The sequence below is a fragment of the Trichoplusia ni genome, chromosome 2, assembly GCF_003590095.1.
Source record: "Trichoplusia ni isolate ovarian cell line Hi5 chromosome 2, tn1, whole genome shotgun sequence".
Classification (NCBI taxonomy): Eukaryota; Metazoa; Arthropoda; class Insecta; order Lepidoptera; family Noctuidae; genus Trichoplusia; species Trichoplusia ni.
The window spans coordinates 4,990,344-5,015,640 of record NC_039479.1 but is presented as its reverse complement, the minus strand read 5'-3'; the positions used below and the strand labels follow the sequence as shown (position 1 = coordinate 5,015,640).

The following is a 25,297-nucleotide window of genomic DNA, read 5'->3' as shown; positions in this document are numbered from 1 at the left end:
ATCTGAAAGGATGGCACAAAGTTGAAGTTGGTTCTTCATGGATGTATATTATATGAGTTTCAGAGATGACTTTGATAACGTATCTCTTACCCAAAACCCATGATCTATTTTTCGACTCTGCTTAAATTGTTGATAAATACTTGAGCACATATTTATGTAATTGAGGTACCTTGTTTTGTTATCGTCATGAACACCCATAACTTCGCGCACGGCGAATACCTAAGTACTTACAAGCTAAAGGTAAATGTCAGAGGATAAAGTGGGGGTCTGGTAATAACTGATGTTATACTTTTGAAAACCATGAAACTGATATAGAAAAAAGATACAGAAGGTCAACAAGCGACTAGGCTTTTCCCATAACTTTAAACCGCACCTGACCGTTACGAAAACTGTCATAATACATAATCATATTATTGCACCCTATTTTATCAATTTTCTAAGTACTTAAGATTCCTCTTCACCTCTAAGATCATACTATCTTTCCACAGAAGACATCCCTATTCATCTCTCAAATAAGTTTCGGGGTAAAATAGACCAGCTTCGCATAGACGATTGAAGCCAGGTCACTGATCCCGGCGGCCCTTAGTCTAAAAAGGCCAGTCTGACCCCTCGTTATCATGTGTTGCGTTGACAAATGGGTTACGCCTCGACCGCAACAAACCCTCAGGTAGGAATTCATTAGTTCCTTAATTAATTGTGAGGCGGTCCTTGTACCTCCCTAATAACTCTCGGCGTCTTTGAAATCTTTCTTTTATTTTCTTCTACAATTAAAAACAAAAGATATCTATAGTACGTGTTTTAATTGGTGTTCTGTCTTAAGTAACGGTGAAAAATAGCTTGAAGATGTGTCCTGTGCCTAAGGCAGTCCATACTTTGAAAGTTTAAATTAAGTAGCAAAGTATTAACTTCCAGGAAACCAGAGCAAAGTTCTTAAGAAAGACTAGTATTTAAATAAAAAATATTGAAGGACGCTTAGATGGTTATTTGAAAAAAAGATGAATTGGTAATTAGAATTTTAGACAGCTTCAAGACAGATGGGCCGGAAGCCCGGAATCGTCACCTATTAGTTGACAGTATACGTCGGAACAGAGGCAGGCTTAAGAAACGGAGAAGAAGAGGAAGAGAGGGGAAGAGGAAGTCGGAAGGCCACTTTCAAAGGATACAGATTTTGCCCAGTTGTGGAACTGTATGGGTAACATAAGAAAGAATTTTGATATTTCTATTCACTTTTAAAAATATCATTATAACCTTATCACATACGCCTCCCCCAAATTACCCAGGTATGTTTAAAAAAACATTCGTATATCAAAAAAAATCTTACAATATAAGTCAGCGTGTGACTACTACCGCCATCTATATGGATGCCTTAAACGCTATGTTCGTGTAGCCATCTAGTGGGCAGTAGTAACACTAAAAATAATGTTTGGACTTACACAATTATTAACATAGATGGCGTTAATGATGCCATCCATGAGTATGGGGTAGAGGTGATATCATTTTGAGTTTCCTGTTATTATAGACTAGCTGTTGCCCGCGACTTCTGGCTGGACTGACAGCCTCCCAAAGCCACCTGACGCACAATGGGCCGATTTGGAGCCTACGTGCGGAAAAAGGAGCCCATCACCAGTAACCAGTAACCAGTGCCCGCGACTTCGTCGGCGTGGTTAGAAGATATAAGTTAAGATTTATATCTACCCTGTTTTCTCCACATTTTCGATTGTATCTTAGCTCCTATTAGTCGCAGCGTGATGATTTATAGCCTAAAGCCTTCCTCGATGAATGATCTATTCAATAATTTTTCAATTTGGTCCAGCAGTTCCTGAGATTAGCACGTTTAAACAAACAAACAAACTCTTCAGCTTTATATATTAGTATAGAGTATAGATGAGTTATCGTATATCTGAATTCAAAGTAAAGATACGATTACAATAAAATCTGAATCTTCGCCAATTACTTTGTATGAGTAAGTGGAGTTGGTATTTGACTACAGAAGTTTGTGGCTAATAATTATAGTATAGTAAGTAGTCAATAAGTCCAATATAGTTTAAACATATACGAATTTTATTTAATTATAGGTGTGTGTATAAAAAGACGTCAAATCATAAGTAAGAAGATCAACATATTTTTTCTACAATATTACAAAGCCAGACTCATTTGAAATTTAAAGCAACTACGACCATGTCTGCATCCAATGATCCAATTGTAATCCATAAACAAAAAGATAAATGAAATTCAAGGCTTCAGAAGGCTCATGAGTGTCTTTGTGACTAGTCTTTGTCCCACAAGTTCCTGTTTAAATATATCTACATGTGAATAAATTGCCCTAGTTTGACATAGGCAACTGATTGCTGAAACAATTTTGACGTAACTACATACAAATTAATGACACATTCAAACACTTCATACTTTAAGACTAACACACTGTCACAGTCAAGAAATTAAACCTGTTGACGGCCTGTACTCAATTTACCCTATTGTAAAAGAGATTTTTTTTTTGGATGTTGCAAAATATTCGATTTTCAGTCGCCTCCAACTGCCTACATATCACGTAGATTTGGAATTCAATTGCAACTGTACCTAGGACAAATTACTGATTTGTAACCATTAAAACCACTTCTCCATAAGTAGGTCACTACAACGCCATTACTTACCTATTGAACCACCGCTCCATAAAACATCTGCAAAAGTTTCGACATTCCAAAAAGAATGAGCAAGATAAAATGTATTATCTAGCATATAACTTATCTCATATTATCAGAAAGTTACGCAAGATCGTAATATTGAAACTGTCAACTGGACCACGATATATCTATCAATTGAATTTTCTCTTTATCTCGCAAGAGTATCGCTATCTTCAAATAATACTTTAGTTCCTAAATCGACAGGGCTCTATGTGACCGCGTGTCCGTGCGGGATAGTTAGTTGAGGGTTAATTGGTGGGTGAATTAGGATGGATAGACCGAGTACTAGCCGGCAGTCGGTGGAGAAGGTGGAGATGTACGAGGTTCGGGAGCATGTTCCTTACCAAGCGGAACTGACGCGGGCCCCGACTGCGTACGATGAGGAAAGTGGTGAAGCCTTCGACTCGTCGTGGGAGTCTGCGTGGCGGGCGCTCTGCCAGCTGTTCAACCTCCTTCACCACATGCAGATAGCTATAGTTGTGTTTTGTATGTGGCACTTCGCTCTGACCTCGGCTCCTAATGGATCTATCAGCAATCTGCAACTGCATATCATTTTTGCTGGAACAGGCGTAAGTACTAATTTAATCAGTACACTAATTCTTCTTTAATTGATGATGTATAAAAACCCGATTACGCTATAAAGACGTGGAAAGAAACTGAATTTTGAGAGATTGGTTGGTGGTATTTATAACGATATTCTCAGTAATCAATCAAATATATCAAAAAGCATACACCTAAACTATGTACATACTTAGGTTAGCATAAACACCTCATACCGTAATAATAACCACGATGGTATTTCCGAGCATCTTGATTCTAAGGCACATTGAAAATGTGTTTTTAATTTTTCCACATATGTTTTTTAGCAAAGTCAGCGTTAGCAAAATTCGGATTAAACAAAGCAGTTATCTGAACAAGCGTATCTCCTACAAGGGTTTACGCACACCTGTCTTCTCTTATCTACTATGATGCTAAATAGACTTTTCTGAAGGCCTGTTCAAGTGTATTCATGATATATACATTTTTTTACTTAATAAGCTTAAGTATTGTGGATAAATAATATGGATCTCAGGACTGCCTTTCAAACAATCGCTGAAATTATGTCATGGCATCCCTTGTGAATATAACAACTAACATCTCTTGAGGACCGTATTTTGTTGGAATACCAAAAATTTGTCTGTTCCTCTTAAGTGATAAGTCACTCCCATGAGTACCTTTACAGGAATGACTGTTTGGTCACAGTTTAGTATCGCGTTTATATCCTACGAGACACACAGCTCTCCCACATATGTTTTTTTTAATAATAGACAAATGAATTTCATAAGTCACGTCTTTTATAAGTCAAGTTCTATCCTATGTTTTACAACACAACCAGCTAAATCCAACAAAGCATTAAAAACGGAACTAGCAGTTAAACTCATCAAACGTCTTTTCAGTACCAACTGTTCCTGGTGGAGGCAATATTAACGCTGCACAGACACAACTCCTGGTCCTTCCAAATGTCGAAAGATTCAAAACGGATAGTACACGGTTGCCTCCAACTCATCGGATCCATTTTCGTGATAGCTGGCACTTTCCTCGGATTAGCAGAAGTCGATATGGTTGTCTCTAGCGCTCATGGCATCTGTGGTGAGTATACTCGTATTTCTCTTTAAGATTTGGAGTTTATCTGGCTGGGTGACTAGCTCAATGGTCAAAGTGTATATAAATAGTGCTGATAGCAAAAAAACCTTTACTCAGAATTAGAGAGTTCTAGTTAAAAATATTCTCAAATTATTAGACGTACTTAGTATAATATCTTTGTTATACTTAAATTGTTAAGTAAGTTAATATTTTTGCAAATTTCTGCACACCTCGTCCTCCTCACGGGAAGAGGCCGGTGCCCAGCTGTGGGACGTATATTAGCTGGTTTCATATTATCATTATTTAGACTTAAGTATATTTCTGGTAGACCTTGCATAATATGATTCGCCACTTCCAAGGTGTGCTATAGCATTGCGAACTATTTCTTAACGTCTATCTCGATATCTATCTTGTTATCTTCATCGATAGCTACAATATAGGTAGGTACAACATTTTGTGAGTATTCTGGGCAAATGATAATATTTACTAGTGCCGAGATGAGAAGCAGTTACAGTTATTGGCCATAGTTTCAACCTTATTTACACACTTTTGAAGCGATTATCTCAAAATTACAAAAAGTAAACCCTCCCATAGGCCTCGTCTATGAATTAAGGAGGGTTTACCTTTTGTAAATACCTTTAGGAGACCTTTAGGTACTCGTCCAGTTTTTGACCGCTGTCGTAAAAGCGATAGACTACGCCAAGGATGCTCCTACTTACCCTTCTATCAATATTCAATCAATGAAAATCTCATTGTATCTGAAATGTAGATACTAGTAGCAATAGGTACATATACAAGCAGTAGCAGCAGAGTCATTGACAAATCATTATTAGATAAATAAACATAAATAATTTCTAACACAAGTTGTAAAAATATTATATTTAAGATATCTAAGATGTCATCATATTGACGATTTCTACGATAAAATGGTTTACATTATCTTGACACACACTTCATAAGTCAACTGGAAATTACTAAAATTCTTTACGAGTGTTAACATAACAGCGCCTATAAATGTTCCGAATTCATTTCTATTGCTTTGCATATTAGCATTTACGTATCTAAGAAATTTGGTACTCCTAAACCTATTTCTTTTCTTTTTCAGGTGTCATAGCGCTGGCTTTCTCGTTAATAAGTTTCCTAACAGGCATCGCTGCGCTCTTCTCCGCTAAAGTGCGCTTGATGGTCAAAAGCGGGCCCGTCAAGATCGTGCACTTGGCAGTCGGACTTTTTGCTGTCTCCATGGGCCTTATCTCCATAGCAATGGGTTTCCACATGGACTACTTCAGTGCACCCCAAGGCGGACTGTCAACAGCGCTCATGGTTTTCACAATGATGATCCTATTCTACGTATTGGTTCAACCAATCTACGATTTGGTTTCGACCACAAGAAACTCAATGTGACTAATGAAATTACAGGGCCCGCCTGACGATGACAGCAATGCGTAATTTTTGAACACGTTTACCCGTAACCTATTAGTAGATACCTATTTCAAATCCTATGTTTATAATACTGCGCCATGGAAAAACTAAATCATTAAATATTTTAATTCATAATCATATCGCCATACAAAAAAATACATTTAATAAAAAATATCATTCAGTGTGTGAGAAAACGCGTGCTTGCAAAAGCAGGTTTTTATGCGTAACTTGAACGTTACGTATAAACCAACCCTAAATGACTTTTGATTCGTATGTAAGTATTTAATTAATTGACTTAAGAACGACACTTTTTTGGTATTATCTGTAATTAATACTTAAACAAATAAGATAGGCGCCATATTTAAGTTTATATTTAATAATTGTTCGTTATTAGTTACTTGTATTGTTATTTTCTTATAATAATATTAAGTCTAGTAACCTAATACATGCATGTATGAGTGTTATTATATTTAAGTAATAAATGTTTATATTATGAATTGTTTTTTTTTAACTGACCTATATCCTGTACTGGCTATGTCAAATACCGTCCCATAGGTATCTCTACATGAGCCCTTCTTCATACTGACATGAATATTATGTGAAAGTCAGAAAGTCTACACAGTAGGTACACAAAATACAGTAAGTAAATAAGCTCTTGAATTAATGTTCTCCAATATCTTTTGGAGCCTGACTGAAACTTTTAAGAAATCGAAGAACGTAAGTGGTACGAGAATGACTGGGTATGGAAATGATATAAATCAAATTTTACTATCGTAAAATCCTAATCAATGGCATTTTACGTTTTCATTCTGAAGCAAAAATAAACTAACGTTGAAAGTGCTCCTATAGTGGCAGTTGTTTGCTGTCCTTTTGATAGCCCTTTATTAGCATAGTAATATTAAAAAAATCAATATAAAGCTCCAACAACTTTATTTCCATGTATTAAAAAATTATAATTTGTTAAGAGATCTGTTTTAATTTAATTTTAGTAAAAAATTAATGAATATATTATTTTAAAACATAAATGTATTTTTAAATATGGCAATTATTGTGAAGCAATATGAGTATCATCAAAAATTAGTTGTCATTGCCGCTTAATATGTATAATGAAGTTTTTTAGCATGTATTATATCGCTTTCTCTTTCACACTTGACTGTTCAACGAATAATAACAACTTGTACTACAAAAGTATGAAGCGTTGCTCTGGAACACGCTTTTGTGGAAATGTCAATGTCATCGTAAATAGTTGTCGGATTGTCCGGCAAAGTTGCATTTCGTTTCTAAAACACGAGAAATTATTGAAATATCATAGTTTTATTACATTATTCCGCTAAATAATAATTATTACTCATAAATATGGTAAGTTCAAGTACGATTAAATTTTAATTTCAGCGTAAAATACGCTAAGCATAGGTTAGTAATCTTGCTTGGTCATTCAGATTCATAATAATATTTTTTTAACAGGCTCGGCGTTATGATACTCGTACAACCATTTTCTCGCCGGAAGGTAAATATAAGTACATTCTTTTTTGTTTTATCTCTTATTACAATTTAGAAATGTTTAATAAAAGTGATTTTGTGTTGTAGGTCGGCTTTACCAGGTCGAATACGCTATGGAAGCGATCAGTCATGCGGGTACATGTCTAGGTATTCTGGCTACCGACGGTATTCTGCTGGCTGCTGAGCGCAGGAACACAAACAAACTCCTTGATGAGGTGTTCTTCTCAGAGAAAATCTACAAGCTCAATGATGACATGGTGTGCTCAGTAGCTGGCATCACTTCAGACGCTAATGTACTGACAAACGAGCTGAGACTCATTGCCCAGAGATACCTGCTGCAGTATGGAGAGTCTATCCCCTGTGAACAACTTGTGTCTTGGCTATGTGATGTCAAGCAAGCTTACACACAGTACGGAGGTAAGATAACACTGCTATACTTAGGATTGAAAAGCAATAAGGCATTGTCTTTTCTATTTAGCCAAAGATAGATCTTGCTGATGTGCAATAGGGGAGGCCTATATCCAGCAGTTTACAATTATGGGCTAATGATGATAATGATTCTATTTAGTACACTCTAAACTATGTTAGTATTGTCATTTTGTCTTTAATGTACTTAAAGAGCTTCAATTTTAGTGAACTAACTTTATGTCTCACTCTTATTATTTCATCACCAGGGAAGAGACCTTTTGGTGTGTCCATCTTGTACATGGGTTGGGACAAGCACTATGGTTACCAGCTCTACCAGTCAGACCCCAGCGGTAACTATGGTGGATGGAAGGCGACCTGCATTGGTAATAACAGTGCTGTAAGTACAATCAGAGTTTTTTTCTTTAATGGTTAGGTTAGCCTTAAAACAATGTTATCAACATTATCAGCTGTAATGGTCCACAGTTGACAGTTTTGGGTCTTTTAACAAGTGTCTATGTATTGAAGTTTTGATTGTACTGTCACAAACACATATCATGTTAGTGTTATGTACATAATACAGCTATAATTAACTTTTTTTAATATTATGATTAGAAAAAGTATGTGAAAGATAAAACAGTAGTTTGATTGTATTGGTCATGATTTTAAATTGCAGGCTGCTGTATCCAGTTTAAAACAAGAATACAAGGAAAATGAAACCACCCTTGCCGAGGCACAAGCACTGGCCATCAAAGTACTTAGCAAGACTTTGGACATGACTAAACTGACACCAGAGAAAGGTATGTCTTGCAAACATTATTCATAATAAATTTATTTTTAATTTTAATGTTTTGTGTGGATACCCTGAAAACTCAGATCTTTCTCTGTAAAAAAAAAACAGTTCAGCATAAATGGAATCCTGACGCCTGTGCCAGACTTAAAGCCTGTAACAGGAGTCGGTGTCTTCACCCTTAAATATCTTTTGATAATTTTGATGCAGAAGTTTGAAATTAATTATTTTCGCCTTACAGTTGAAATGGCAACTCTAACGCGCAAAGACGACAAGACAATCATCCGAGTCTTATCAAGCACTGAGGTTGAGAAGCTGATTGGTGACTTTGAGAAGAGCGAGGCTGAAGCCGAAGCAGCCAAGAAACAACCCGCAAAGTCGTAATCTTTACACCTGGTTGAAATAAGTTTTCTCATATTGGTACATTAAATATTTTACAATATACTTGTATTTTATTTTTGACAAAAAGGAATATGATATGAAAGTAGACTGCACGGATAGCCGAATGTAGAGATCACCACGCCAAGCCCGTTGGTCAAGTACTTGTGTAATCCAAAAATGCTTGTTGTGACTGTGGGTGTCTTTGTGCATGCGACTTGTGTGATTGAGAAACCCTCAAGATACAACTATTAGATTTCTGTGTTATAGGTGCCTATCCTACTACTTTGTTTTGCAATCCTTATACAAGAGGCATAGAAATAATTAAATGATTCATTTAAAAAAAAAAAGTTTCTACTATCGTCAGCAACTTGTACATTCAGATGAATAGTTGATATTTTGAAATCTTGTCGTTATCTTTATTAATGTTATAAGGCTGTGGAGTTTGCTTGCTTTAACGCGCTAATCACAGGTACTTATGGTCCGATTATAAAAATTCTAAACTCCTACTTTTGAAGGCTCTTTATAAGTATGTTAAACCTTACCAAAATAAATAATAATCGGTAATCTTACCAAGTCACCACACTATGGGAGCCAGCAGATGGACGGCGTCGTCGTGGGTGACCTAGGAAGCAGTGTCGAGGCGACCTCAATGCTTACCGCGCAGGCTGGTTCCATGCGGCCCAAAAAAGAGAATCGTTTAAGGATTTGGGGGGGCCTTTGCCCAGCAGTGCGACACGGTGTGCTAGAGAAAAAAGAAGAAAAAATCTTATCAAGTAGGTATTCAAATTTAGACAAAGTTGTCCTTCATTCTATACAAATTCAGTGATTATCTTATGAGGTATCATTGTTTTACAGCAAAATAAATATTATTGCGCGGTAGCAAGGCCTGGCTTTGCAATATAATTTATATTATTTATTTACTTCTATATTACGATAACTCTAATTAAACGATTTGTAAAAATCCTACCCCACATCTTCATAACTACTCAGAGGAATTGAGATATCGATTAGGTTTTATATGCACCTTTGCATTTTAATTTCTAATATGCTGGCTTCATAAACACGAAGATATTACGATTGGTGATGAAACTAAACAAAGTGTAGCCTGCCGGCTTTTCATACTTTAAGCGTAAATAAAATATTTTCTGCCAATTAAGTGGCAACAATAATCTGACAACGAAGATCTGTCAAACGTCATCATCATCAAATCGATATTGTGATTGTCAATAAAAATATTTTTCCATAATTTCTATTTAGAAATCCAATTAATAATTACATTTCGTTGCTAAATAGCTGCAAATTAACTTAATCATCAAAATGACTGCAGAAAGGGTTAGACCGGCTATTACAGTCCCAGAGAAATCTAGACTTGAGATGAATGTTAGGCAGCTGCTGAATAAATGCGAGCTCATTGCAAAACAAGAATCTATTGATAATAATTGGAGACTCAAGAAATATGTCGAGTCTTTAAGTGAAATGATCACTGAACTAAAGACTGGTCCTGAGTAAGTATCTTCTGAGATTAGTAGGAATATTGGCTAGCAACAGTCGACAAGTGATTTACCAAATGATTTACAAACAGGTACAACAGTCCAAATTACTCTTACTAGAACGTACCAGATCCACTACCGTGTAAATCGACGTTGAACTTAAGATCAGATCATGATCACTTGACATGACAACATCCAACTTCTCTACTTTCCTTTGGAATCTAATATGGGTATTTATATTTCAGCAAGCCATCAAAAACTGTGCTGGCTGAGTATTCCAAGAGAGCTTCATTCTTAAAAGGCATTGTCCATACAGCTTCATTGAACAGCCCTAGTGAAAAAGTAGGTAGTTAAAACACCTTTACTATACTAGAATTATTTTATTACTCAAATAATATATTGCTTATTAACTATTGAATAATTCTTTTACAGTCTAAATAGCTTTTTTTAATTAAACCTACATATGTGCATGTTTTAGACAACTACAAGAAAATAATATAAATTAGTAAATAATCCCTTAATCACTGACAAATTATTGTTGTTAACAACCAAAAGGACCATTGGTTCATAATTTTGTTTTGTATGGAAATTTAGAAATGTGGAATACTTAATTACTTAATTGAATTTTAAGCCGGTAAACTTTTAACTCATGTAGATTATATTAAAAAGATTTGTAACATAGCTGTCTGGTAATTTAAAACATCAATTTAGTTTTATCACTAATTTGTATTAGTTTTTAATTTGTCAATTGTTTAATTATTTGTTTTATATTTTTCTAGTTGGAAGCAGTACAGCAACTATCACATGGTGCGGCCACTATGTCTGCAGATGCATCAGCTCAAGAGATACATCAGAAGACAAGGGTCAAGTATGGAGTTGAATTAAGGACAGAATTGTTTGGATTAGGTTAGTAGAACTGACTTAGATGTTTATGAAATCTTATGACTATTACTATGCTTATACTATTAAGCACGGGAGTAAAAGAAAACTAGGTACTGCTGTGTAGCCTGTGGAACTAAGATTTGTTAGTGTTAAATTCAGTAAAAATCATCTCCAGTTATAATTACGTAAATATCATGCTAATGGTAATGAAAAAGAAGGCCTGTAATTAAGTTTGTATAATAATACCATTGCTAGTGCAGACAGGAACGGGTGAAAGGTGGTTGATTTGAATTGATTTACAATATAAGCTTTAAAATGTCTTGTATAGTGGTTGCTGCAACAGCAGCACTTTTAAGTAAATTCGAAAATCTTCAAATTGGCTTTATTGCTTCTCAAAGCTACTATGTGTATTCATGTAAAACTATAGACTCAATTGTTCCTTATCGAAAAATCCACTTACTTAAAACATTGTTTCAGAAGACAGCGACGATGCGTTACGAAAACGCAATATAATTAAAGCTCCAAACTTTACAAGTAACAGTAGCAGTCAGGAGGATATCGACTCCCTCCTCAAATACCATCAGAACATGCAGGAGAAGGTGGCAGAGAACATGGTGATGCTCACCAAGAGTCTGAAGGAACAGTCGCAGATCGCCAGTACTATCATTAAAGGGGATACTGAGGTAAATATGGATATAGTTTGTTACATTATTTATACTAATTATGCTTTTGAGTGTGCACTCTCCTCTCACTGCTGTGAAGGCTTGAACAAACTACTCCTGTGTTGCACAGGCAATTTGCCTGTCAGATTTTCAATGTTCTTACTGCTGTCTGTAGAGGTTTTGTCTTCATTTACGAAGACAAAACCTCTACAGACAGTATGAAATATAAATGACGCAACGGCTGCGTCAGTTCATGATTAAAGAGTCCGCTTGTATTCGAAATTAGACGGCAATCCCGATAAATAGGCATCAGTAAAACGTTGCATAACTTAATATGAATCATCCTCACAATGGTTACTTTAGTGTAGTTAATATCATAACAAAATAGATATTAGTCAGTTTTCATCATAAAAAACAGGATTACCCAACTTTGAAGTTTTCATTATAATTTTGTTTCCCTATTTCCAGGCTTTGAAGAAATCATCGGACCTCACCGACCGTAACTTGTCTTCATTGAAAGTGGAGTCGGATCGCTTGCAGGAGCACAGTAAAAGTGCCTGGAAGTGCTGGCTGTGGATCATGCTCGCTATCGTCATGGTCATATTTATAAGTAAGATATTCATCCTAGTTACCTGACCCTATGTTCGTTTATTCACTCGTATTTAAACGATTGTGTAGACTTTAAATAGATACCAACCTCTAAGTTTGTTTCTTCTCCTGAAATTCCGACTTTAATAACTCAAAAAAAAAACATGTAAAAGAGGCGATATATAATCCCACTTGAAGGTTAAGATTTAATTCCTTAGTGCTACTTTACTTTCGTGTAATGTATAACGTCTTATCAAAAAGGTTGGATAAGTTTCTCTAAGTAATAAAGAGGAAAGCAGTATTAATATTTAAATTATAAAACATATGAAGAAGACTTTCCTAGTATACAAGTAAAATATAAAAAAAATGCTTTTTTTTCACAGATATGGTGCTCTTTATGAAAGTAATGAAGAAAAGAGTTGTAACCTAAGGTATGTATAATAAACTTGATAAGGAGATGGAGAGTCCTAAATACTCAATATGTCTTCGTTTCATTCCAGGGATGTTATGGATATGTAAATTCGATTTCTGATACAGATATTTATATTTTTATAAATACCTATGAATATCCGTTTGTTTCGGATATTTCGGTCAAGGATAATCCTGAACCGAAATATCCGAAATCAAAATCTTTTCAAGGCATGTTAAATGGCTTTGAGTGTGAGCCTTGAGTGTGACTAAGTTTCCAATCCTCTCCGAAAATATTTGAAACTTTTATATCGATTCCGGGGTTGCGGATTGCTTTTTATTTCGGATATCCGATAGTAACATCCCTGTTTCATTCCTACCTAATGTGTACAGAATTGAATTATTGTTGTATTATAATGTAGGTGTGTATATTATCTTATGTAATTTATTTATGGAAGAAATCAAATAAAGAATTCTAAAAGTGTTTCATGTTTATATTTATGCAACATGTATGTACCTGGCTATTTATAAACATTGATATCGTGATAATTAAAAAAATCTTAACATATGGTGTTTGACCGATATGACTGACCGACTCCGAAACTACTTAACCAATATTCATCAAATAGCGCACCGTGTGCAGTTTGATCCAACTTGAGTGATCCCGGTGATCCAGCATCTATCACAATTAAAAGTCGCAATCCTATTTTATTGCAAATTATCTGTACAGGCTCGAGTACTGAGCAAAGCTTAATTACGATCTTAATTATTTTATTTTAATTAAGGGGACTTTTCCAAGGACTTTTCTTAATCGATTAAGTAAACCTTGCAAATAAAACAAAGTAATTTAATTTCATCAATGAATACTATATTTTTTCACTTTATTATATTATCATTGCTACCGAATTGATATACTGATTAAACTTCGTTTGAACATGCCAATTATTGGTCCAATTAATACTTACTACATTACTAAATAACTACTAGAATTGCGTTAAAGATAAATTAATATTTTATTTAGTGAAGACAAGTTACATTATATTATGAAAATATATATCGGTATTTCATTTTATTACGAACGCTGTCTTGAACGCTGTTTTTAGTAACGTCCAATCCAATCAAACGACTTTATTTGTCTGTGCGTGATTACATTTCTTGGCCCTTTATCCCAATATTAAAATATTCGCTTTACAACTAGCTATCAATATACATTTCTCGTTTCAATGAGCCGTCGAGGCAGGAACCTTTAAATATTCAATTTATATAGGGTTATAGTTAAGCAAGTATCGCTCTATGATTAAACAAGGGCAGGTGAGCTATCGAAGCTTTAAGAACAATTACTTTGACTAGGACTGTTGACTACCAGGTTATATTGGTATATCCCCATAATTGTCTTTACAAACATTTAACTAACGCCTATACTTTTCAATCAAAATTTTTCGTTTCCTCTTCCTAAATTGGCGAATTTTATTCACCGTCAAGCAATTTCACTATTTATACTTTGAATAACGATTATAGTTTTATTTATCTATGGCAATAGACGGTTACTTTTTATCGTAGACATCTGTCAATTCGAACTTCCAGATCTTGTTGGGTCCAATTTCGGTGACGTAGAGGTGTGATCCGTTTCTTGTCACTGCCAATGAATGAGGATTCGTGAATCCCTAAAAAAAAGAATTATTATCCACTTAAAAAATAATATTAGCTCATATTAAAATAATAGATGGATTTTAAATTCCGGAAGTTTGTCTCAATCAACTCATCGAATAACAGTTGCAAGAGAGTCAAAATTCTACACAAACATACCTACATCATTGTCAATCAGATCGCTGAGCGATATATTGCAAAATAATTGAATCTATAAAAACATGAAATAAACTCACAGTGGTAGGTTCCCAAGTATCCAAGATATTTCCGTATAGGGCATTGACAGTAAAACCTCGGACAGCAATGTTTTGGGACGTCGGGCCATTCACCGCATAGATCGTATCACCATGAGACGCTACAGCGAACACCCTGCCCAAAGTAGGGTCCTCAATAACAGTGGCAGGTTCCAACATCTTAATATAACTCTTCAATCCAGCTTTTGGGCATACGATCCTCATGTTCTCTCTATCTGCGACACATACGACATCCAAATGTTCCAGTAATGTAACGCTGTGTGGTAGGTTCAAGGTCAGCGTATCTGAGTACGAGGGTATAGCTAATAGGAGTTTCCCTGCAGCGTTGAACTTGAGTATTTGGTTGTTGCAATAGCCGTCAGCGACAAATATTTCGCCGGTGGTGGCCACGGCGACTGATGTAGGCATGCAGAGCAACACACGGCGACGGTAAGGGTAGCCAGCCGTGAAGGCCTCGCCGATCGTCAAGCTCGGGTATTTATGGTTGTTAGGAATGTACTGCAATTAACGAAAAAAAGAATGTGAATATTGTTCTCGAGACCCAAGCACTAACAAAATCAATTTGGGGTCTGTACCTTCGAAAAAATTGATTACGCTTAACTCGAAAACTACAGTTTCAAATACTTTGTTTCCATTTTTTCCCAGTATAAAATTATGTTTAATACGCAATACAGATTATTCATTTCGGCACAGAATCAGTCATCTTTAATTTAAAAAGTAACATAAAAAAGACCTTACCTTGAACACTTGATGCTTAGCAACATCAGTGACCCAAACATTATCATGGTGGTCTACTGTGAGTCCATGTGGCATGTAAAAGGCATACGCCCCCCAGCTGTGCAAGACGGATCCAGTGTGAGGATCCAGAACTAAGATCGTATCTTCTATAATGGGACCCTTGTCCAAATTCTGATAAACGTTGGATTCGTTGAATGAGCTGCGAAAAATTTACTGTGTTACTAAAAATATTCAAGTTTTTGGTTAATTTTTGATTAGAAACTACGTACCTTTCCTCCCATACTCTTTCGGCCCTATGGAATATTAAGGGTTGCCCCAAAGAGTTGATTGATACAGCCGTTATCTGGCCTACGTTAAGTGACTGTTGAGGCCAGTCTTTGACTTCCTGGGGTCTCAGCACAATCTCATCTTTCGGCTGTAAATTCAATACCAGATTTAATTGCTTACGTTTACCCTGGTTTTATTAAACAATATTTTTTATTCTCCTTGACCGATAAAGTAGGAAAAATTTGTTTGATGGTCTCCGTCAAGGTCTGTCTTAACGACTTCCTGAATTAAATGGTTGTTCACTCACCAAATGAAGATCCAAGTTCTTCAGTATATCTTCGTTAGTACCGTAACTAAAGTAATCAAAGTTTTCTCTCACTGTTTCTGGTTCACAATGGATCCCCGTAAATGCGAAAACTATCACCAGTGCCGACAGCATTTTGATATTCGTCACTATATTTGTTGTGGTCTACGTATTGTTAGAATCCAATGCTGCTTACTTCGCCTATTGATTATTCGTTCTAAGTCAACGAGATTTACGCATGCGCGATCTGTTACGGCTTCTCTTTCGTTCTCAAGGTCAAAATTACGAACCGAGAAATGAAAATCATAAATATCGAATAAACATAGATTTATTTTTCACATAACTCGAACAAGTGTATTCAACAAAATTGGTCAAGATACGCGCCGCACATTTAAATTCACAGTGATCTACGGTGTGTTAAAACAAACGAATCGAGGTGCATATCTTAGGCTAAATATGAAAATAGAAGGCGAAATTTGATTTCATTTTATACTGAATCAGTCTCAAATTAGAGTCGTTGTAAGAATTTGGCACATTACAGATTTCAGAATTTTGTAGAGACTTATATCTACCGTAACAAGCTAGAACGCTGCATGTGTTACAATCATATTTGTGAATAAGTTGAGAATATTAGTTGTGCTATTGTCCGCGCCATTCCGAGTTAGGCTGGTCCCATATGTAGCCGGTCTCTGTCATCGAGCACACCGCATTATAATATCGTCCTGGGCTGCGACAGTAAGACCACGAAGGGCATTTACATCGAAATAATGTTTGGAACTCTTCCTTGCAAACTTCATTCCACCAGCATGTTCTCTACAACAAGTTTTATTGATTAACGCCTCGCAATTTACAACACAAACAGATTGTAGCATCGAAATACTCACTTCAGTGATATATCCCCTGACTGACTGGTCCGAGTAACTTCGTTTCGTTATCGATGCAGTTTCCAACATTGCACTTAACATAAGAATTAGCACGAACATTACATATTGCGCCTGAAACGTTTATATTCTTACACAACACACACAAACACAGTTATAATCACATCGTTCACGGCCTTTTGTTGATCTTACCTTAATCATAGCAGGTTTTGGTCCAAAAATAGAAAATTATCGGGTCGGAGTAACCTTTCATTTCCACGCCCCCTGTCGGAGCTTTTAGTTTCCGACTAGGGTTGTGACTGTGCCTTATCGGTATTTATTATTAAAACGCGTAGTCGCGGCTCCGATATCCCCTTTTTATTGATTTTGGCGTTCGTTGGCGAAGCATTGGTTACGTTTTAATCTAGTTATTGGAGATAATACTTCTTGTTTTTAAATTGTGTCTTATTGTTTATACTGAAGGGAAACTTTCTTGAAGTAGTCGGCTATCTGAATATCTGGATGATAAACATTATAGTTACGAGCACTTCGTGGGGTCATCTAAATAGATACCTATTGGATTTCGAATTTATAACTCACGTAATAATATAACTTAAAACAGAATACGAATTTAGTTAAAAACACAGCATAAGTACCTAGCCTACACAATTATGCAACACTTGTACACTGTCTTAACAAACATAGTCTAAAGGGGCGACAGAACCTTACGACTAGAGGTGTTTCACGAGCTTTACATAGCGCAGGATATTTTCTTATAAAAAAAGGTAAAACGAGACTTAAAACCTTTTCAATTTTTAATAAAAATAAAAATAGCACTTACAACTATAAATACATTTCTTTAATCACTAGCTACTTTAGACTCACGTGTTTCCTAACTATATAACAGTGAAACAAAGACGTGGAAAAACAACAAAGAATAATTAAAAACTAAGAAAAATCAAGGATAATAAATAATTCATTAAGAACAAGTTTGGATAGGAGTCAAACGTTCTGTGAAAAAGTTTTCGATTAAACTTTTCGAATTCGATAACTTTTTAATTAAACCTTACCGAGTAAGTATGACTGTTGTAATCTTGCTGCCACTCTCTTCTACATTTTCAACAGTCATACTGTAAGATGTGGTGCTAGGTACTATCCAATCACAGAACGCCTGATTGCAGAGACAACGCAAGTTCTAATGGAAAAGATGGCACTTAGTAATAAAAATAAATAAATATTTAGTAAAAGTCTAATTACAATGAGCTTTGGTCGGAACTACCACTACATTTGGGATTGTTATTGGCTCTATGAGCCAAGCCTCGAGTGTCATGACGTCACTGAATTCTTCTACATCGCCTGTACGTCTTCTATTTTGTTTTCTTCCACGTTCACATGTTCTTGCCGCCTATGGATTTCTTCTGCTTCTTTCCTGTAAAGTTGTGTTTGTTTTTAGCCAATTTTAGACCTATCTAGTACAGATAGGACAAAAACTGTTTCAGTGGACAAAATCATATCAAATATTATGTTAAGAGATTAGATTGATTCTTGGAATAATTGTTATCCTACAAGATAATACAATAATACTCTAGGGATATACATTTAATAAAGGTTTCATGGAAACCAGTCGAGAGGTTTATCAAAGCAATATTACTTACGAATATTTGTTTGAAGATTGGAAGATACTCTTGGGACACAGCCGGTAATACGGCCAGCATTCGCCGCCGGCCTCTCCTGCCTTCTGAGCCTGAACGTATTCGTCCAGCAAACTCGCGTAAGGTGATTTACTGGGACTGAAAGTTTTAACGTTCAAATAAAAATTTCATTAGTCAAGTAAATGTATTATGATGCCATTACGTTTAATTAAAACTTAATTTTATAGTGAGGTCGTTTAACTAACGGTTGGACTACTAATTGAGTAGGTAAATCATCACTAGGTGTTGAGATAGCGGCTAGATCACGATTTAGATAAAATTACTCTTTTTGGCCGCAAAACGGTATAAATTTGAAATAGGCAGAAAAAATCTCAAGCTGTAATGGTATTTAGTTTAATTATTTTAAATTAATACTCACGTAAAGAATAGTTTCATAATTTCGCCCAGAAACCCAAAATTCTTAAGAGGATGCGATTGTATTTCACAAATAGCTCGCAAGAGGCACTCTTTGCCTGACAACCCAAAGTTAGCAAACAAGTCCTCTGCCATTCCATACAATATTGCCCTGAAATTATAAAGAAATGCAATTACTTCCTCATCCTCATATTTTATGTACAATTACGTGTATGAGAGTTTCTTGATACCCGTCTTGAAAAATTGTACCTTTAACAGGTTTGGGATTGGGTTGATAGGTCACTCGGTCACGCATATGAAGCGACATGCGAGCTTGTATCATCTTCAAGGAAAGCTTTAGGTGCCGTACATTCCAATTTGTTTACATCGCGATAAACAGCTTATAAGGAAAATAACTGTGTATAAAATCTGACATCAAACGATAAAGTTATGCTGTAATGTCTAGATTTATCAGCTCCTATAATTTCATATTATCTGAAGAAAAACTTTCGCTTCACCCCATTGTTGAAGCAGAATCGTTTAGTTATTCCAGTCACTAGATCTAGTTCGCAAATGATACAATATCGTGCACCATTCCCCACTAATTTATCTTCTCCTTACATAATTGGCGCCGGTTTTCGAATCACCTAAAGAATTTCAAACATCTTTTCGTAGTAACTTCCTGCGTCGTTTGCCAACTATCCTTCGTGAGTGGAATTCCTGATGTGTTTATCGATGTGAAGGTGAAAGTGACGGCCAATAACTTAACCGCTACTGTTGCTAGCCTCCACGTGGTTTCCGAGCCACTGAAATACGTGCTAACGGCTTTTGTGTGTGGTCCGGACCGTCTATTCAGTACTAACATTCATTTTACTTCTGTCCCTTTTGAAATCTTTGTGCCTTTTTGACGTCTGTTCGTGAGTAATTGGCCTATTGTCTTGGGAACTTGGTTTAACAATGGTGGATCAGATTAATAAATTAGACCTAGAAATTTTATTGTTGAGAATATTGTTCTATACTTTACCTCTCTCCACCGTGCATTCTATCCAGAATTGCCTTTTCTACCTCTGGAGCTACAGTTTCAGTGGTCGACCTTTTGCCTCGTCTCCTGTCTAGGTACTGTCCAACGTAGTCGGCCATCATGGAAACTGCAGCTCTGCCCATCGATCGGGCCAGGATTGGAGGAAATGCTCCATAAGGATTTTCATTGTCCGTTAAACCGAGTTTGTCAAAATCAACTGAAAAATACGTTAAAGATCAGTTTGTAACTTCCTTGACTTAACAAATTTTCTTATTCATAATAATAATTCCAGACTTTTTATTATTATTAAATAAATAAGATAAACGTTATTTACAGTTTTAACTATAAGAAATACGATTTACTTGATAAATTTCGACTTACATACTTTTCTCTTACCGTTTGTCTATTATACACAAAATATTTTACTACACTACATTGGGCTAAACTTACATATATACTACTAACTACAAAAATCCTAATATTATCTAGTCTAAAGCTACTTATACTGAAACAACACTATAGAGAAGAAAGGGTCTTACAAACTACACACATTACTATTTAAAACAATAACTCAGGTTCTATGTTAGAGCTAATTACTTTTAGCTACTGAATCTCTACAGATTCTATTAGACCTGATTATACTGACTTTTGAACTCCACTTCGTATGTCATTTTACCTGAAAATCGTCGTGATCAACATCAGTAATATCAATGTATGAAAATACTGTAGGCTCGCTCAATCACTCAAGCGAGAACGACTAGACCGATTCGACGCGTTTTGATTTTTGAATATTTGTGAATATCCTGGGCAAGTTTGGGTGGTCTGCGTATGTATTGAATATAATAATAACTCTATTCTAAAAGATAATATGTATGTTTAGGGTATTTTAATGTTTATTCAATAAAAATATTTTATTTTTTAATTTTGAACCAAACGATTTTTCTTTCGTAGAGAAATAAAATGAGTCTAAGGCTATTTATGGAAACGAAATATACATCAATTCGTATATCAAGGTATCTGAAATACAACATTCATGAGACACTGAAGCAATAATAAGGAAAAGTGGATCGTTCATATGTTTCGTCAATCATCATCATCAGCCCATATTCATCCACTGCTGGATGTAGGCGTCCCCAATTGCACGCCATCGCCATCTCCGGCTGCTCTTATCGTCAACAAACATAAATTAAAAACCAACTTACTTGTAAACGGGAAACTGACAGTCATATTAGACAAGAATCCTTTCGGAGGATGTCTCACAAACGGCATCGATAGTGATGGGGTGATAGTCATGGTAGTACCAGGAGGAAGTGCCAAACGGCCGTCATTCGTGATCCAGAGTATCCTCTTCTGTCGCGAGTGCGGTATGTTTTCCTTGGCCACTCCATCCTGGCTGTGCAGCGAAGCCATTGGCAGCAAAGCCGCTAATGCTATGCTTAGTAATACACGGGGAACTGTTGCATCCATCGCCTACCTGCACAAAGAAAACAAACTTTGAAGCAAAAAAACAATTTGGTCATATGTTATGCAATAATTTGGTTAAGGTTTATTTTGTAGATATACAATTTCCTTAGTGAAATGTGTAAATAAGGAGGTCAATAGGTAACGTCAGTGCTATGCGTCAAATCAAATGTCAATCGGAGGTAACTAACTGCAATCACAAATATTTTTAACCTTATCAGAAACTAAAACAACTCATTATGCAATCTTCAAATTGTACCCATATACGTATAAGAGATCACAATGACTATAACTTGAACGTGCAGCGATTTTTAGAAAACTTGGAAAAAGAATTCAAGATAGATTTTACAACATTTCCTAGATGGGAGGAAATAGTACAACGATTACACGTTGCTTCTACGGATTGCAGACGAAAAATACAAGATTCAAAGTTGCGAAAGGCTATGATAATAGATAAGTTATTAATGCAATCAACCAGGCCATCACCATTTGAACTATCTGCAGGATTATGTAGGACACGAAATAAATGGCAACAAATAGAAGCCCATTTAAAGAAACGCAAGGTTTCTTTAGATTCCGCCATAATTGTAACATCTTTGTCTCAACCTGAAGAAGAAGAAGAAGAATTTGGAGAAGAAGAAGAAGAAAAAAGCGAACATTCAGCACCGCCAAATCTCCATCCAAATACAGAAAACTTGTCGAATAGGTCTCCTGAACTCAGTTATGAACCTGTACCCTCAGTTATGCGAACTAAAAACAGTGCTGAGGTACAAGTAGACACACAGACGGAATCTCATTTGCCTGCTGTCATATATACAAACGCTCATAAGTTACTTTCGCCTCTTGAATCAAACTTCAGCGGTCTAAGCTATAAATCCCCTCTTAATGATACTATTGAAATTGATGAAAACGAAGAAAAAGAACAGGAAGATATGTATCATTTGAAGATAACCAAATCAGTCGTTTCGACTCCTAGTACAATAGTCATTGCCAAAGATTCTCTAAAACAACAAATAATAAAATTCACAGTGACAAATTGCTCAGCGGATTATATGCATATACGATTCATACGTGTTACAGATACTACTCGTTTCAAAAGAACAAAACTTCTACCAGTTATTCCAAAGCGACTTTTTCCTGGAATACCCGTCACATATAAATTCGTATTCAATATTAACACCCAGAAAAACTTCCAATCGAGCTTATATTTCAAAGTTGGTCGCATTGTTTATAATAATGAACCTGCGGAAAGTTTTTACATTCCGATAATTACTGCTTTTACAATTAAAAGATCAGTGTCCGTTACTGATACTGTAGAAATACCACCGGTCTACGCATGGCATATGAAACGAGACGACAATTATTCATCGGGCATCATAAGAATAGTCGTCGACGATCCCTTCTATTACCACCTACACATAAGGAAAAGAGTAGTTGACTTAGCAGCTGAACCTGATAGTGGAATGTCGTTAGAAGCATCTGGGCCAAAGACGGAGAGTATAGCAGCAAGAACAGTGGACCGGCAAATAGGTGCCAAAACAATAGTATCTTCCGCTAACACCGAAGTAACGCAATCTGAGTTTGAATCAATGAGTTATGTGGATGACATTGCCATAATCGCCAGTGACATAATACAGCTTGCTTTAGACACATACATGTTAGACTCGACGTATTTATACTTAGAGCCATATTCAAAAGTGAAAATTCCTGTATATTTCTGTAAAATAGAACGTATCGGCTGTCATCAGTATTACTATGATTTCCAATTTATTGATCCGGAAACAGAAAAAGTTATTTTTACAGAAACTTGTAAAATTTTCGCCGAAATTTTGACCCATCCGATACAAATACGTCCTGTTATTCTGGACATGTCTACATCGCCAGTATCACACGGTTACTGCGAAGATCATTTTGTTGTTTACAATAACCACAAACTGTACCCATGCTATGCTAAAATTAAACTGACGACGAAGATGAAAAAAATGTTCTATGTGGAGCCAATGGAAACCTTAGTACCTACACTAGGAAGTGTTCAATTCTCGGTGAAATTTTGTTCAAGAGATTTTTTATCAGTAAAACCATCTGAAGATCTTGTCCATTTTACTTTTAAAATAGTTGTCAATGGTTATAAGGCTGTTTACGAACATATACCACGTATCTTTTACGAAATCATAGCGCCGTGTGCAGTCGAATTTAAAAAGGTTTACAATGAGAAATACTTTAAAGACGAAGAATAGATAACGGTAAATATACTTTACATTAAATTAATGTAATCGAAATATGTTTTTGATTATATCCAAGTATATTTTTTTCAAATGTCTGTTAGAAACATTTCAATTTCATTCAATCTAAATATTCTCACCTAACTTCTTTTGAAACTAGCTTCAGAAACAAGTAAGAATCCCGGGGAATACTTAGTAATGTTTGACAAGGATCAAACCTGTTAAGGCGTCCGACTTATTGTATGTAATACAGGTCAAGTAAGTTGATTGCCTGAACCCGCATAATATTCTAGACCAGATCTGCAGGTCGCACAACCAGTCCAATGTGACAATCGATTATAAATCAACAACAACTTTGATGGAAACGATTGTGCTATAACACCTTTATTATGATTTGGTATCATGCAACCTGTCAAAGATTGTAAATGTTATATCGAATCACGTATCGCATCGATACGAATCGATATTATGATAATTGCAAGCAATTTATTTACAAAGGTGTCATTAAAGATAATTACTTGAACAGTATGTGCGAATTCAACAACCGTTTTGAGTTTTAAGTCATGTATAACAATTGGAGAAACTACTTAAGTCTTAGCGATCGTATCATTTGCATCCTGCATAATTACAGGGACCAAGCTATGGTTATGAGCAAATTGTTTATTTGCATGTGTAACCTTAGCAAACAATGTAATATGTAAAACGTCAAGCAAACATTTTGCAATTATTGCAAGCTTATCCATTCTTAATAAACGTATTTGGTGCTTAATATTCCTTGTATGAGCGCGGACCAATACTTCGTTGCCAACCTTCTTAGAGTTGCTCATGGTTTTTGAATGGCTGTTGAATTAAACTTGTTATTTGTCTAATATGATTGGTTCACCAAACTAATTAATACCCATTGGATCACTTGAGGGTTAAAGAAATCATTTTTTCTTACCAAATTTTAGCCTTGTATGAAATCGTTCAGCTATTTTGATCAAACGCCAATTTGTTTGTAATTCTGAATGAGAACTTTAACCCTGCAGCGAGAAAGTATAGTATTAGGCGCATATATGAATTATTTTATTTTAATTTCATTGAAAGTCATTCCGCATCCTATCAAATTTTCTAATCGATCACCTTTTTCGTTGATGTTATACATTTAAAAATAATTCGTATTCTTCACACGTCCGTTTGCGATGTATTTGTGTTGTGTAGTAATTTACGACTGCGCTCTTTATTCGGTTGAATCGAATCGATAATGAATCGATTTGTCATTATGTATTCATTTAGCATTTCTTTGGCATATACTTTCATATGCTGTATTCTTAGATTTTTGATAGTTTGCGGAAACGAACAAAATAGCCATTGTTTTTATTGTTCGCTAATTTATCAATAAGCAACAGTGGAATTGGCTGGAAGGGTTCGCGTAGCCCTGGTGCACAAAGAGCTAGGGAAGGGGACAAACAGTTTGTAAAACTCTGACATTTAATTCCAGTCATCCCAACGCGGATCGGAGAATTTTCCGTCCGAAAAAACCGATATACGATTATTACCGTAGTGTTTGGGACCTTTGGAATTTCATGCAGTAGTCTACATCCTCTCATATGCTTAGGTGGTTTCTTCTACTTTCAAAGCGTCTCTTGCTACCTTGCCATTGACTA

General features: G+C 35.7%; 7 protein-coding genes across 10 annotated transcripts in view; 4 read left to right on the top strand and 3 right to left on the bottom strand.

Annotated features, from left to right (window-relative positions):
- The first annotated feature begins 2,857 nt into the window (after nucleotides 1-2,857).
- On the top strand, nucleotides 2,858-5,833 carry LOC113504577. The gene is made up of 3 exons (XM_026886951.1): nucleotides 2,858-3,250; nucleotides 4,118-4,310; nucleotides 5,410-5,833. Exons 1-3 carry the CDS (start codon nucleotides 2,951-2,953, stop codon nucleotides 5,706-5,708), a joined length of 792 nt encoding a protein of 263 aa, XP_026742752.1. The 5' UTR covers nucleotides 2,858-2,950; the 3' UTR covers nucleotides 5,709-5,833.
- Nucleotides 5,834-6,959: 1,126 nt separating this feature from the next.
- On the top strand, nucleotides 6,960-8,863 carry LOC113504569 (proteasome subunit alpha type-4). The gene is made up of 6 exons (XM_026886940.1): nucleotides 6,960-7,085; nucleotides 7,191-7,233; nucleotides 7,314-7,643; nucleotides 7,901-8,031; nucleotides 8,308-8,431; nucleotides 8,663-8,863. The coding sequence occupies exons 1-6, from the start codon at nucleotides 7,083-7,085 to the stop codon at nucleotides 8,803-8,805; spliced, it is 774 nt and encodes a 257-aa protein (XP_026742741.1). The 5' UTR covers nucleotides 6,960-7,082; the 3' UTR covers nucleotides 8,806-8,863.
- Nucleotides 8,864-10,014: 1,151 nt separating this feature from the next.
- Nucleotides 10,015-13,316, top strand: LOC113504532 (vesicle transport protein USE1). Of its 2 annotated transcripts, none has more exons than XM_026886888.1 (6): nucleotides 10,015-10,307; nucleotides 10,538-10,634; nucleotides 11,072-11,198; nucleotides 11,655-11,857; nucleotides 12,305-12,446; nucleotides 12,808-13,316. In XM_026886888.1, exons 1-6 carry the CDS (start codon nucleotides 10,120-10,122, stop codon nucleotides 12,852-12,854), a joined length of 804 nt encoding a protein of 267 aa, XP_026742689.1. In that variant the 5' UTR covers nucleotides 10,015-10,119; the 3' UTR covers nucleotides 12,855-13,316. The 2 variants fall into 2 exon arrangements, with proteins under 2 accessions (XP_026742689.1, XP_026742681.1); XM_026886880.1 differs by having other exon boundaries at nucleotides 10,016-10,307; nucleotides 11,652-11,857.
- A 362-nt stretch (nucleotides 13,317-13,678) lies between these two features.
- On the bottom strand, nucleotides 13,679-16,192 carry LOC113504497 (peptidyl-alpha-hydroxyglycine alpha-amidating lyase 2-like). Its single transcript, XM_026886827.1, has 5 exons — nucleotides 16,046-16,192; nucleotides 15,741-15,886; nucleotides 15,472-15,670; nucleotides 14,716-15,231; nucleotides 13,679-14,496 (listed from the first exon to the last, which is right to left on the bottom strand). Exons 1-5 carry the CDS (start codon nucleotides 16,175-16,177, stop codon nucleotides 14,377-14,379), a joined length of 1,113 nt encoding a protein of 370 aa, XP_026742628.1. The 5' UTR covers nucleotides 16,178-16,192; the 3' UTR covers nucleotides 13,679-14,376.
- A 468-nt stretch (nucleotides 16,193-16,660) lies between these two features.
- LOC113504553 lies at nucleotides 16,661-17,699 on the bottom strand. The gene is made up of 3 exons (XM_026886915.1): nucleotides 17,116-17,699; nucleotides 16,927-17,037; nucleotides 16,661-16,855 (listed from the first exon to the last, which is right to left on the bottom strand). The coding sequence occupies exons 1-3, from the start codon at nucleotides 17,122-17,124 to the stop codon at nucleotides 16,682-16,684; spliced, it is 294 nt and encodes a 97-aa protein (XP_026742716.1). The 5' UTR covers nucleotides 17,125-17,699; the 3' UTR covers nucleotides 16,661-16,681.
- A 3-nt stretch (nucleotides 17,700-17,702) lies between these two features.
- Nucleotides 17,703-25,297, bottom strand: part of LOC113504514 — a 29,685-nt gene continuing 22,090 nt past the window's right edge. For 2 of the 3 annotated variants that reach the window (XM_026886860.1, XM_026886851.1), the window contains exons 2-7: nucleotides 21,171-21,442; nucleotides 20,615-20,644; nucleotides 19,972-20,185; nucleotides 18,973-19,119; nucleotides 18,558-18,692; nucleotides 17,703-18,331 (exon numbers count right to left, since the gene is read on the bottom strand). In XM_026886860.1, coding sequence (XP_026742661.1) covers nucleotides 18,250-18,331; nucleotides 18,558-18,692; nucleotides 18,973-19,119; nucleotides 19,972-20,185; nucleotides 20,615-20,644; nucleotides 21,171-21,435 — 873 coding nt within the window. In that variant the 5' untranslated portion in view covers nucleotides 21,436-21,442 and the 3' untranslated portion in view covers nucleotides 17,703-18,249. The remainder of the gene's footprint in view (nucleotides 18,332-18,557; nucleotides 18,693-18,972; nucleotides 19,120-19,971; nucleotides 20,186-20,614; nucleotides 20,645-21,170; nucleotides 21,443-25,297) is intronic. The other variant, XM_026886869.1, reaches the window with a different exon arrangement.
- Nucleotides 21,468-23,855, top strand: LOC113504470. Its single transcript, XM_026886771.1, has one exon. It carries the CDS (start codon nucleotides 21,669-21,671, stop codon nucleotides 23,664-23,666), a length of 1,998 nt encoding a protein of 665 aa, XP_026742572.1. The 5' UTR covers nucleotides 21,468-21,668; the 3' UTR covers nucleotides 23,667-23,855.